This window comes from Thermobia domestica, chromosome 2, assembly GCF_964235325.1.
Source record: "Thermobia domestica chromosome 2, izTheDome1.hap1.1, whole genome shotgun sequence".
NCBI lineage: Eukaryota > Metazoa > Arthropoda > Insecta > Zygentoma > Lepismatidae > Thermobia > Thermobia domestica.
This window is the reverse complement of record NC_137455.1, coordinates 105,297,805-105,310,202: the sequence shown is the minus strand read 5'-3', so window position 1 is coordinate 105,310,202 and position 12,398 is coordinate 105,297,805. Positions and strand designations below refer to the sequence as shown.

General features: G+C 39.1%; 1 protein-coding gene across 2 annotated transcripts in view; it reads left to right on the top strand.

Annotated features, from left to right (window-relative positions):
• The window catches only part of LOC145674435 (venom dipeptidyl peptidase 4-like), a 306,212-nt gene extending 297,648 nt beyond the window's left edge, over positions 1 to 8,564 (top strand). For both annotated transcript variants that reach the window (XM_081744492.1, XM_081744501.1), the window contains exon 16: positions 7,649 to 8,564. In XM_081744492.1, coding sequence (XP_081600618.1) covers positions 7,649 to 7,744 — 96 coding nt within the window. In that variant the 3' untranslated portion in view covers positions 7,745 to 8,564. The remainder of the gene's footprint in view (positions 1 to 7,648) is intronic.
• The last annotated feature ends 3,834 nt before the right edge of the window (positions 8,565 to 12,398 follow it).

The following is a 12,398-nucleotide window of genomic DNA, read 5'->3' as shown; positions in this document are numbered from 1 at the left end:
CATTCATTTCGGTCCATTTCTTCTTGTCTTTCTTGTGTCAACTTTCAAATTTTTGAGTGGGAGCTTTTGCCCCCTAAAACAATTTATCCACAGAAAATAAAAAAACGCGTATTCGTTTATTTTTTCCTATTGTTCATACAAAATGTTTCGTTCAAATTGTTCATGTCCTTTACAAATATCTGACATACTGTTACTAGCACTTTTGATATTTCGTGATCAAAGGTCTGGAGGGGTCCGTGCCCCACCTAACCGTTTCTTACAGGAAGATACGAAACTCGTATTCCCTCAGTTTTTATCTGCAATATCTGTGCAAAATTTCATTCACTTTGGTTCACTTCTTCTTACCTTTCGAGAGTCAACTTTAAAAATTTTGGGGTGGGCTCTTTGGCCACCTAAAACCCTTTTTCCACAGAAAATAAAAACAACAGTACTCGTTTATTTTTAGCGTTTTGTCCATACACAAAGTTATGTTGCAATTCTTCATGTCCTTCACACACATCTGACATACTGTTACTAGCACATTCGATATTTCGTGATCAAAGGTTCGGTGCCCCAAACAACCCTTTTTTCCAGGGATACACTTAACCCGTATTCCCTCATTTTATGTCTACAAAATCTGTGCACAACTTCATTCACTTTGGTTCATTCTTTTTGCTTTTCGGGTGTCAACTTTCAACATTTTTGGTGGGGGACTTTGCCCCCTAAAACCGATTTTCCGCAGAAAATAATAAACAGTATATGTTTATTTTTTGCGTATTGTCCATACACAAAGTTATGTTGAAATTCTTCATGTCCTTAACACACATCTGAAATATTGTTAATGGCACTTTTGATTTTTCGTGATCAAAGGTTTGGATGGTTCGGTGCCCCACCCAACAGTTTTCTGAAGGAAAATACGAAACACGTATAATCATTTCACGCCTACAATGTCTGTGCAAAATTACATTCACTTTGGTTCACTTCCTCTTAGCATTCAGCATCAACTTTCAAAATTTTTGGTGAGTTTTTTTGCAACCTAAAAACCGTTTCTTCGCAGAAAATAAAATAACTATGCGTTTATATTTGGCGTTTTGTCCATACACAATATTATGCTGCAATTCTTCATGTCCTTTACTCACACATCTGACATGCTGTTACTAGTACTTTCGATATTTCGTGATCAAAGGTTTGGAGGGGTCGGTGCACCAAACAACCCTTTTTTTAGGAATATACTAAACCCGTATTTCCTCATTTTATGTCTACAATATCTGAGCAGAACTTCTTCACTTTGGTTCATTTTTTCCTGCCTTTCGGGCGTCAACACTCAAAATTTTGGGTAGGGGCTTTTTCCCTCAATACCCGTCTTTTTTCAGGAAATAAAACACAGTATATGTTTATTGTTTGCGTATTGTCCATACACAAAGTTTCGTTGCAAGTCTTCATGTGCTTTATACACCAGAGATGTTCACCCTCGCGAGGGTGGCCCTCTCGAGGGCATCCTCACCCTCAAGATCCCTCGCCCACAGTGACGCGAGGGCGAGGACAAGTTTTGGCCGCGAGGGCGAGGGTGCGCGAGGGCGAGGACAAGCTTCGATGGCGAGGGTGAGGGTGCGCGAGGGCGAGGAAAAGCTTCGACGAAAAGGGTGAGGGTGCGCGAGGGTGAGGACAAGTTTCGGCAGCGAGGGCGAGGATGCGCGAGGGCGAGGACAAGCTTCGATGGCGAGGGTGAGGGTGCGCGAGGGCGAGGAAAAGCTTCGACGAAGAGGGCGAGGGTGCGCGAGGGCGAGGAAAAGTTTCGGCAGCGAGGGTGAGGATGCGCGAGGGCGAGGACAAGCTTCGATGGCGGGGGTGAGGGTGCGCGAGGGCGAGGAAAACCTTTGACGAAGAGGGCGAGGGTGAACGAGGGTGAGGGCCAAGTGTTACTGCGGGAGCGAGGGTGCACGATGGCTAGAGACAACTTCCTTCAGGAGAACGAGGGCACGAGAGGAAGGAGGACAAGCTTCCTTAAAAGCAACTTTTTTGGAGTTTGCTGTTTGACCACTTTTGGAGAGAGGCAAAATTTAAATATCATCTGCCATGTCTCCTAGATGAAAAGTTAGTGTCATAGCAAGGTTATACATTAATCGTATTTTTCCTTTCAATTAATTGCAGTAGTGAATTTCTCGTGTGTACGTACATAATTATTAAAAATAATAATGCAAATAAGAATAATATTTGATTTTTCCCATGAAAGTTTCCGGGTAGAAATAGCGCTACATTAAGAAGTAAGTGTGCCTCATTGTTGCCCTCCCTGTGCTGGAGACGTTTTAGATAAGAAGTGTCTACTACACTGTCATGTTTAAAGAGTGTTGGTAGACAGACAGACAGTCACTCACGTCATTCAGCAGTAAATGACAAGAGCGCTGATATCTGAACAAACACAATCAATGAGAGAACCATCAGAATGCAGTAGATCAGATGGAAAAAGACTTGACGGAATGACTTTGGTTCATAGATGGCCATTTTGCTCTGGACTCTCTCGGACTCGGGCTAATTTTTTTCAACTAAGCTCTCGCTCATTTATTCCTTTGGGAATCGTGCTCGGGCTCATTTCACTCAGTTGGACTCGCGCTGACTTATTTCATTGGCGCTCGGGGTAGCGCTTAATTATTGAACCCGAGAACGGTTGAGCGCGAATGCCGAGCTAGCGAGCGTTGGGCTCGTGAGTTTGGATGCCCATGAAATGGGCTGATTAATAGCATACATCCTCCTCCAATGTCCACCACTGATGAAGTTGTTACAATTAATCGGAATTTTTAACTTTTCATAGTTTTTTGACAGCCCAAACTATTATCTGAATCGATATTTGTTAAAATAATGTCAGTCACTATTGTATCGATTTTCATTGTTTCTGCTTTTATAATCTACGTGGGTAGAGCTATCATTTAGTTACAAAATAAATAATATGTTTTTCTTGTCCTTAAATAGAAATATCTGACACGTTAATACTGAAATTTTGTTAAAAGAGCTGCTTTAACAAAATAAATTTAATAAGTTCCACAAGACATAAGTTGTTTATGCAGCCGAAATTTGCAACTGTTGACTGATTGCCGTTTAGCGTCCTCTTTCGTCAGCGAGGCTATATGAGAAGTGGACCTATAGGTTTAACGCGGAATTCGATCTATTGTCGTTCAATGTTCTCCCACTCGGAATTGTCCCCAGGACCCCATGCACCAAAGGTTCGCGTGCAAGCCAGTGAGATAGGGTTTGTATGTTGTGTTGTTCAATGATTTTTATTATTAATAAAATACGTTACAGGATGATATACTGATTGTAAATATTATAGTGGAAGTATTGAACGATTGTGTGGTAAAAGGAGAAATATAAATTTGGACAAATTAAAAGAAAGGCCTGAAAAAAACTGTAGGATATATGAAACATATAAAACTTAGGAAAAGCCACTTCAGCAAAACGAGCAGGATTTTGTTGTGGGTAAACAGTTTAATCATATTATTATTAATTTTGCACAAATATGCCACATAGCATGGGCGGCGATTAGGGGCGCAAAGGGGGACAGTTACCCCCCCCCACTCTTTTGAAATGACCCATTAATGTCGCTATATAGTTTCATTTGGAAATATAAAGTTTTTGTATGTATTAAGGTTCATAGAATGAAAATGGTGCCATAAAATATTTGCCGTTCTGTGAGTACGTATTAGTTGTCTTCCCGTGCAGTTAAGAAAGCTACAGGAGTTGCGTTTTAATTACCACGAAAAATGGCTCAAAAATTAACCTATCCGAGTGTACTTTCATATTCATTCCTTCTTACAAGGGCTCGATATGTTAGTCAGCCGCTTTGGAACTAATTGAGATAACATTTCGCAGAAAAAGAAGTCCTTCATACGCAGTGTTTCTTTCAGAAACAATGTTCTGGGGGGGGGGCACACTTAGTATCACAGGGCGGCACTACAGGTACTATTCTATTCATTATTATATTATAGACGTATTATTTTGGTCTCCTTCGGGGGGAGGCTCTCAGAGCTTTGGGGGGCAGTACCCCCCAAAAAAACATGTCTGGAAGAAACACTCTTCACAACTTATTCTGTAATTGCACAAAAATCGACAGTTCCTGAAATGTCTTTTCTTCTTTCTAATAGTAAGGAATATTTGATTTGATTTTTTTTAATATCCCTTCAGCAGTGAGACTATATGAGACGTGAACCTACCGATTAACGTAGAATACGAACCACATGAGCTCCCGCCAGGAATCGAACCCGGGTCTCCCACGTCAAAGTTGCGGCATTGTTTTGCAGTGTAATATACGAGTTCAGGGGTGAACATATACAATTTTGTATATACAATTAAATTTAGTGAATTCAACATAATTCTAGGTTTTAGGATTATTTGGGATAACTGGAGTGTGGAGTGATTTTAAGTATTGTTGAAATGATATGAAATGAAATCTTTAAGTTTAACATACCATGGTTATGCCGGTTAGGCTAAAGGAGACGGTGATAATAAGAAATGAGTGAAATGGTGGAATGAATAAAGTGGGAGGAAACGGGAGAACCCCGAGAAAACCCACGAGCACGGCGTTTGTCCACCACAAAGTCCACACGGCGCGAGCTGGGATCGAACCTGGGAGCCCAAGCACCGGAGGTGAATTACTGAGCCACCGCGCCCCCTTAAATATTGTTGAGTTTATATATATTTCAAGAAAGTGAAAACTGCACCTAATGGCAATAAACATGTTTCGGGAAGCTGCAAAAGTATTTCTTTAAATGTCGCAGCATATGCTTGTACCGTAGTATTTACTGTCTTTCTAAGAGTAATAAGATATAATAGCATGCATGGAACTAAAAAAATATAAATTGTTCATTAATTCTCAGTTTCAATATAACTTTTGCAAAACAAGCCTCACTTTTCATTACTATTCGATTAATATTATTCTTTCTGTTTATTTGTTTTGCAAATTTGTTATTAAATAGATCCCTAATCTGATCATACAAATTTCCAGACAGAATTATAAGATATTCATGAGCAAGGAATCAAACCTCTTCTTACACCTTCGTTGTTTAAGAGTACAAAGCGCTAGTATCTACTTCGCGTTGCTCTTGTAAATTTACTTAATAAAATATGAAACACGATATATGGTATTTGAACTGGAAAAGAGTATCCTAATAGTTATACAACATTTCGTCAAGAAAAATGTTAGAAGCAACCAGGAAAACTAACATTGATTTACAAATATTGAGATCATGTCTTGCCCCCCTACTTGTAACGTCCAACCGCCGGCACTGCATCATAGCCCAAATACTGAACATATTTACCTCTTCTGGGATGCTTGTCTATCAGCAGACAATTATCCTGGACATAACAGACATCAAACATTACGCATAAATATCTCTTGTTTTTAACTTTTTTTTTAGAAGACAGCTTTATATCATGAGATCGAACCTTTGGAGTTATAATTAGAAATTTAAGGAGACTTTACAGGTATTCAACATTCATGAAATTACAGAACTTATAATCACAACTGCTAAACGTTTCTCCAAGGTGTTAAACGTTTGGTAAAGGAAGTAACAGTCACTCTGCCGCCACTCATCAAACCTTGATTTCACCCTCACCCTCATGAGAGCCGCCCTTGTGTGGCTGAATACTTATGCTTACATCATAGTTCAAGGAACATTTTGAAGTAAAGGCATTGGATACTGTTGATAAATGATGTAAACGTCACTATCGACCGAGATCTCCATTGTAACAGTTGTTCCATTTTAGGTGTTCCACAGTAAGTTATACGATGATATGTTTAGTTTCCTTTCTTTAGGACGTATGTTAAGCAAGGGCGGATCCAGGACGGACTTCTGGTGGGGGTGGTGGGTCGTAATACTGCTACTTAGAGCTACTTTTAAGAGCTCCAAACTCTGGGATGCGTTTTATTTGTATATATAAAATAAAGAAGTTTCCTTTTCTGGGGGGAGCGATCGCCCCGATCCCCCCCTGGATCCGCCACTGATATAAGGAAATAATTCAACAAATAGGTTGAATAATTGATGCTCTGATCCTCACGAAGGAGGCCCTCTCGAGGCCTCCTCACCCTCAATTACCCTCGCCCTCAATGATACGAGGGCGAGGGTGCGCGAGGGCGAGGAAAAGTTTTGAGCACGAAGGCGAGGGCGAGCGAGGATAATGGACAACTCCTATCGCGAGGGCGAGGGTGTGCGAGGGCGAGGAGAAGCTTCGACAGCGAGGGTGAGGGTACGCGAGGGCGAGGACAAGCTTCGATGGCGAGGGTGAGAGTGCGAGAGGGCGAGGAAAAGCTTCGACGGCGAGGGCGAGGGTGCGCGAGGGCGAGGACAAGTTTCGGCAGCGAGGGCGAGAGTGCGCGAGGACGAGGAGAAGCTTCGATGGCGAGGGTGAGGGTGCGCGAGGGCGAGGACAAGCTTCGATGGCGAGGGTGAGGGCGCGCGAGGACGATGGACAATTCCATTCTCGAGAGCGAGGGTGAACGAGGGCGAGGGCCAACTGCTACTGCGAGGGCGAGGATGAGTGAGGTCGAAGTAAAATGAACATCTATGTTATATACATCTGACATACTGTTACTAGCACTTTCGACATTTCGTGATAAAAGGCTTGGAGGGGTCTTTGCCCTACCCAACCCTTTTTTGCAGGAGTATAAGGAAACCCGCTTTTTGTCATTTTACATCTACAATATCTGTGCACAATTTAATTCACTTTGGTTCACTTGTTTTTGCCTTTCGCGTGTCAAATTTCAAAATTTTGCGTTGGGGATTTTGCCACCTAAAATTTTTTTCTGCAGAACATAAAAAGCCCGTATTCGTTTGTTTTTTCGTATTGTCCATACGTAAATTTTCGCTGCAATTCTTTATGTTCTTTACACACACCTGACATACTGTTACCAAACAATTGATGTTTCGTGATCAAATGTTTGGAGGGACCCATGCCCCACCCAACCGTTTTTTTAAATAAAATACGAAACCCGTATTCCTTCATTTTACGTCTGCAATATCTTTGCACAATTGCACTCATTTCGTTTCAGTTGTTCTTTCCTTTCGGGCGTCAACTTTTTAAATTTTGATTTGGGCTTTTATATTAAACCTTTGCAATATATATATATATTTAAATTCTTTTTTGGTGGCGAATGAGAGAAATGGTTTCCTCTGATATCTGTTTCTTGCCATTCATCTTGTTTGAACTGTTTAAGTAAAAACATTTTGTAACTTTTGATGTCATCCAACTCCGTCACGGTAATAAAATTGTCATTCTTAACAATTTGTTTCATTCTCTTATTTGCAGTTTGCCACACTGATATATTTGTTACAAAATTGAAGTTTTGTCCAACGCCTTTCGAATTCGCAACCAACCGAAGCGCCGAGCTTTTTGGGTTGCCTGCTATTGCAGGAAAAGGAGAATTGCAGGTGGTAATGCACTTTTGGAGTCGTGTATACATATAATGCAATCACAAAATAAACTATCTGTTCTTATCAGCAGTAAAACATTTAAAGAGCACATTAAGGCCACACTCAAAAAAAAAAAAAAAAAAGTCCTTGTCGTTCCTTGAAGAATGTTACCCATAGATTTTGATCTTCAAGAAGAAAAAAAGTCGGTTTGTTTGTGTGTAAATTATATATTCTAATTGTTATCTCACTTTCTTCATTTGTTTTTGCAGAGCTATCCGGACGAAGAACATGGGTTGGTTGGAGTACGTCCACATTTGTATCATTCATTGGAGAAATTTTTAGGTGAATGCTACAATTGGTCGTGAAGGAAAGACTTCTATCTTTTGTATGTAAAAAGAATTCTTGCTTTGATAAAAGCAAAATGACGATTACTGTGTTTCTGTGTCATGTGTGTAAAGTTTAGTAATCTTGCCTGCAAGAAATTTGATGAAGAGTGTGGTTCTATATGCGAAATAAGTGGAGTGATCACAAAATATTTTAATGTTTTAGATCTGTTGTAAATCTGTGCGTGCGTCTGTGTATGTATGTAAATATGATTGTGTGAATATTTATAAATTTATTTTTTACTGTGATAGGGAGAAAGAAAGGAAAAAAAAAATAGTTTTGTAATGAACTTTGAGTCTATAACGCATTGTGTGAAAGCAATGCAAGGTTAAGATCTCTGTATTCTACATCGTTAGATACGGAACAAGTAAATTTAAACATTTTTGTATTTACTGTAAATTCTATCATCAATGTTATAAGTGTAAATAAATCCTGACAGGTCAAAATATCATTGGTAGTGCAAACGGTACGGAAGGGTTCCTTTATGTTACGGCACTTTTTAAACTTTTTCAATGTTAACTACGAAGAAATGGTTTTGTATTTTTAACAAGAGTCTAAGAAAAAATGTTTCTACTATGTATAAAATATCGTTAAGTGAGAAAAATCTTGGTTGACATCTTCGGAAAGCAGCAAATGTAAGTTTTATGCAAATAGTAATGCTTTAGCAAGCGGCAATCCTATAGCACAAAACAAAGTATTAAGAAGTGCCATAGAAATGAAATTATATTATTGTTACAATTTTGTGTCTGAAATCGATGTGCAACGTGGAAGATTAAAAAAATACTGAATCTTTTATTACAAGATTTTGTTTTATTTTACTATTTCCATTTCATATGTATCTAGTCAAACCAATGAAGAATTCGGAGTGTTATAAATAACTGAAGGGCATTTCATTGCTCTTATCCTTATGGGTGATGTGCTTTTATTTGTGATGTGTTACAGACCACATCAAAATCCACTACCTTTTATCTTCCCGTTTTTCAGCTGTGTGTGTAATACCAGCTTCTGTCTGGTCATTTTCATTGTTTATCCTTAACCATAGATTTGTAAGCAATATAATAGCAGAACTACTGGAAGCGTACGAGTAAACATTACCAAGGGATTACCAAATGTTTCTGAAATTTATTGAAAATACAAAATCTTCCATTCTAAAATTTGGTGTAACATCAGAAGAAATGTATTACTTCAAATATAGTAATATTTCCTTCTTCCAAACTGTGTAAAGGCTGACTTAGACTATGACACAATACTTACTCTTTCGGAAGATACGCAAAAGATCAAGACAATATAGTGAAATTAGTTCATGGTCGGCGTGATGATTAAAAATCAATTGTCATTATTCTAGTGTTTTCGTCTGTCTAGCTAGGACATCTTCAGAGAATAATAATAATAGCCTACACGATAGCTTACTAACAGACGACTTTATAAAAAGTTGAAAAGAATGGATATTCTTCCAGTAATTTCTCAACAGTTATCAAATTACACTATCAGGAAATCCTTCTGTTTGTATGCAGTTCAACCTTTATGGATTTTCTAAATTTCTTTGTTCTGGATGTTTGTCCACCGGATACATTAAAACAAGTTGAATAAAATAGGAAAGCATAAGCATATTTACTATATATGAGAGTTTTTTTTCTTTTTCAGAGCTCCTTCGTGGCTAAGCGGTTAGCGTACGAGCCTTTGGCGTGGGAGACCCGCATTCGATTCCCGGTCGGAGCTCATGTGGTTCGGATTCCATGTTAATCAGTAGGTTCCATCTCATATAGAAGCGCTGCTGAAAGGGACGTTAAACACACTCAACTTAATTCTTTTTCTTTTTTCTTTTCCAAGCTCCAGTAAGCCACTAGAGGAAACCACGTGAAATGGCGAAAGAAAATTAGTCAAATACGTTTACTGGAGATCCATATTAATCATATCAAAAGACAGACTATGGTGTTCAGTCATTGTTCAGTAGTGAGTAGTGTGCTGGAAACCATATAGAGTGCAATTGAAGCGCCCACTATGTGTGAACAACATGATGTAATTCGATTTCTCTACTACGGATTTCCCTGCGATTTCAGGTTTAGAAATCATATTTTACCCATGTCACGAACCACATGGTTTATGCGTTCATCAAGGTTGTTTTCCGCCACAGATATCCACCCTTATCTTCTCTCGTCGTGTAAGTCTGTATGTCTTCCTTTAATCTCTCTGTAGTACTTATGCACACAGCAATCACATATAACGTTCCTGTCATAATCCTTAATCATTCGACGATGAATGTCACCTGTATTGTACCCTTTCGCTTAAAGAAATTGAATTACATCATATAGTTTACACTTCGCGGGCTCTTCAATTGCACTCGATTCGTGTCATGCTCACTATTCCACAATGAATGAATATCAGTGCTTGTCTTTTAGTCGGAGGATGCGCTATCTCCAAAGAACACAAATGACTAGTTAGCATTTCGCCATCTCAGATTTCTCGGGTGGTTTACTGGAGCTAATAATAATAATAATAAAATTAAAAAAAAGCCCTCGTAATTCACATATGTTAGCACCGGTTAGTACTTTATACATATACTCCACAGAGTTTAACAGCGAATTATTCACTACCTACATGGATCATTGCTTATAGACAGGGCCGGCCTTTGGTGGTGTGGGGCCCGATTGGGACATTTTACGGGGCTCCAGGTTTACAACTAACTTGCACCGAAGAATATATATATATATATATATATATATATATATATATATATATATATATATATATACACAGGGTGTTAATGAACTATACCGACAAACTGTAAAAGGTGATTCTTCACATCAAAATAAGAGAAAAAGTTCATATGGACCTATGGCAAAAAGTGTATAGTTTCAGTGCTAGGGCTGTCCAAAATCACGAAATAGCCAAATTTCAGTAGGCTCTATTTCGAATTCCAGAAACTGTGAATGGTGGTCCTTATCAGCTTAAAAGAAACCACGCATACACAATCCAAAAGTGCATATTTCATCGATTTTCAATAGGTGTACAGGGTATTCCCTACAGGGTGTAATTCTCAGATATGCTCTCAATAGAGATTTCAGATATACCCTGATTTCAAGGAGGGTCCAAAGTAGGCAGGAAGTAAGCCTTGGCAATAATAGACATCCAGTGCTTCGGAGGGAAGTTGAAAGTGTTAGGTACCGGCAGCTCCATGTTTTTGTGTTCATAATAACGTGTGATGCGATGTATTTTGTCACGGTATATTTCACGTTTTCTTCACTCATAAGCGTGAAATAAAACATCGCAGCATGCGTTTTATCGAGTACGAGAGGCCTGCTGCTGACTATCCTTAACACTTCCGACATTGCGCGAAATGATTCCGTGTTCACTGCTATCAAGACTTATCGTTTGCCTACTTTGGACCAATCATAATGTCAGTGCATATCTCAAAATTCGGTTGATGGCATGTCTGGGAATTTCACCCTCCAGGGAATACTCTGTACACCCATTGAACATTAATGAAATGTCCATTTTTGGACTGCGCATGCATGACTTCCTTTACGCTGATAAGGACAACCATCCACAGTTTCTCAAATTCGAAATAAGGCCTGTTGAAATTTGGCTTCTTCGTGATTTTGGATAGCCCTAGCTCTGAAACTATGCACTCTTCCCCACAGGTCCATATGAAGTTTTTCTTATTTTGATGTGAGGAATCACCTCTTACAGTTTGTCGGTATAGTTCATTAACACCCTGTTTATATATATATATATAGCGGGTGTTCTAAAAATGGCGCCCACGGACCACAAAGCACTATTCTACAGGCCAAAATAAAGGAAAAATGTTATATGATGGTTTGCCCTCCGGGGCCTCTTTCAACCGTTATGGGGAATCAAAATTTCACAATGTAGCAACGTCGCAAATTAACTTGGAAACATTCACATCACTCTACAAATACATAAAGCAATTAAGTCGATTGCTACACTAATAAGTGATGCTAGTATCAATCTATATCGACTTTAGCTGCCGTCTGGAAGTAATCGATGCAACTATTTCGTAGATTAGTAGATCTACTCTATAATTGTTTATTTGCGACGTTGCCATATAGTGCAATTCGTGTCTCCAGACAAAGACCCTAAAGCTATACAAATATACAGGGTGTTTCAAAACAACACCGACAACGTTTTGGAGGTGATTCCTGACACCAAGCTAAGACAAAAAGTATAGACCAACCTGGGTGCACAAATGCTTACTTTCGGAGTTATAGGCTGCCGAAAACATGAAAAACTGAACTTCAAAGGTCCATAGCTAAAAAACTATTGGACTTACCTTAGTCGGGTCAAGACTTCACTTAGGAACTAGTATGTATCCTATCCAAATATCCATGTTTCAGTATCCGGCGGTACTTCCGCAACAAGTTTTGTAGAGGTAATTGATGAGTACTTCAAATTATATGCCCGTAGCCTGTCTCCATAAAAATTGTTGCGTGAGCATTGTAAGATTCCGAAACATGTATTTTTGGATAGTACACATATTAGTTCCTAAGTGAAGTCTTGACTCGACAACGGTAGGTCCCATAGTAATGGAGCTATAGACCTTTAAAGTTCAGTTTTTCATGTTTTCGGAAGCCTATAACTTCGAAAGGAAGCATTTGTGCACCCAAGTGGGTCTAT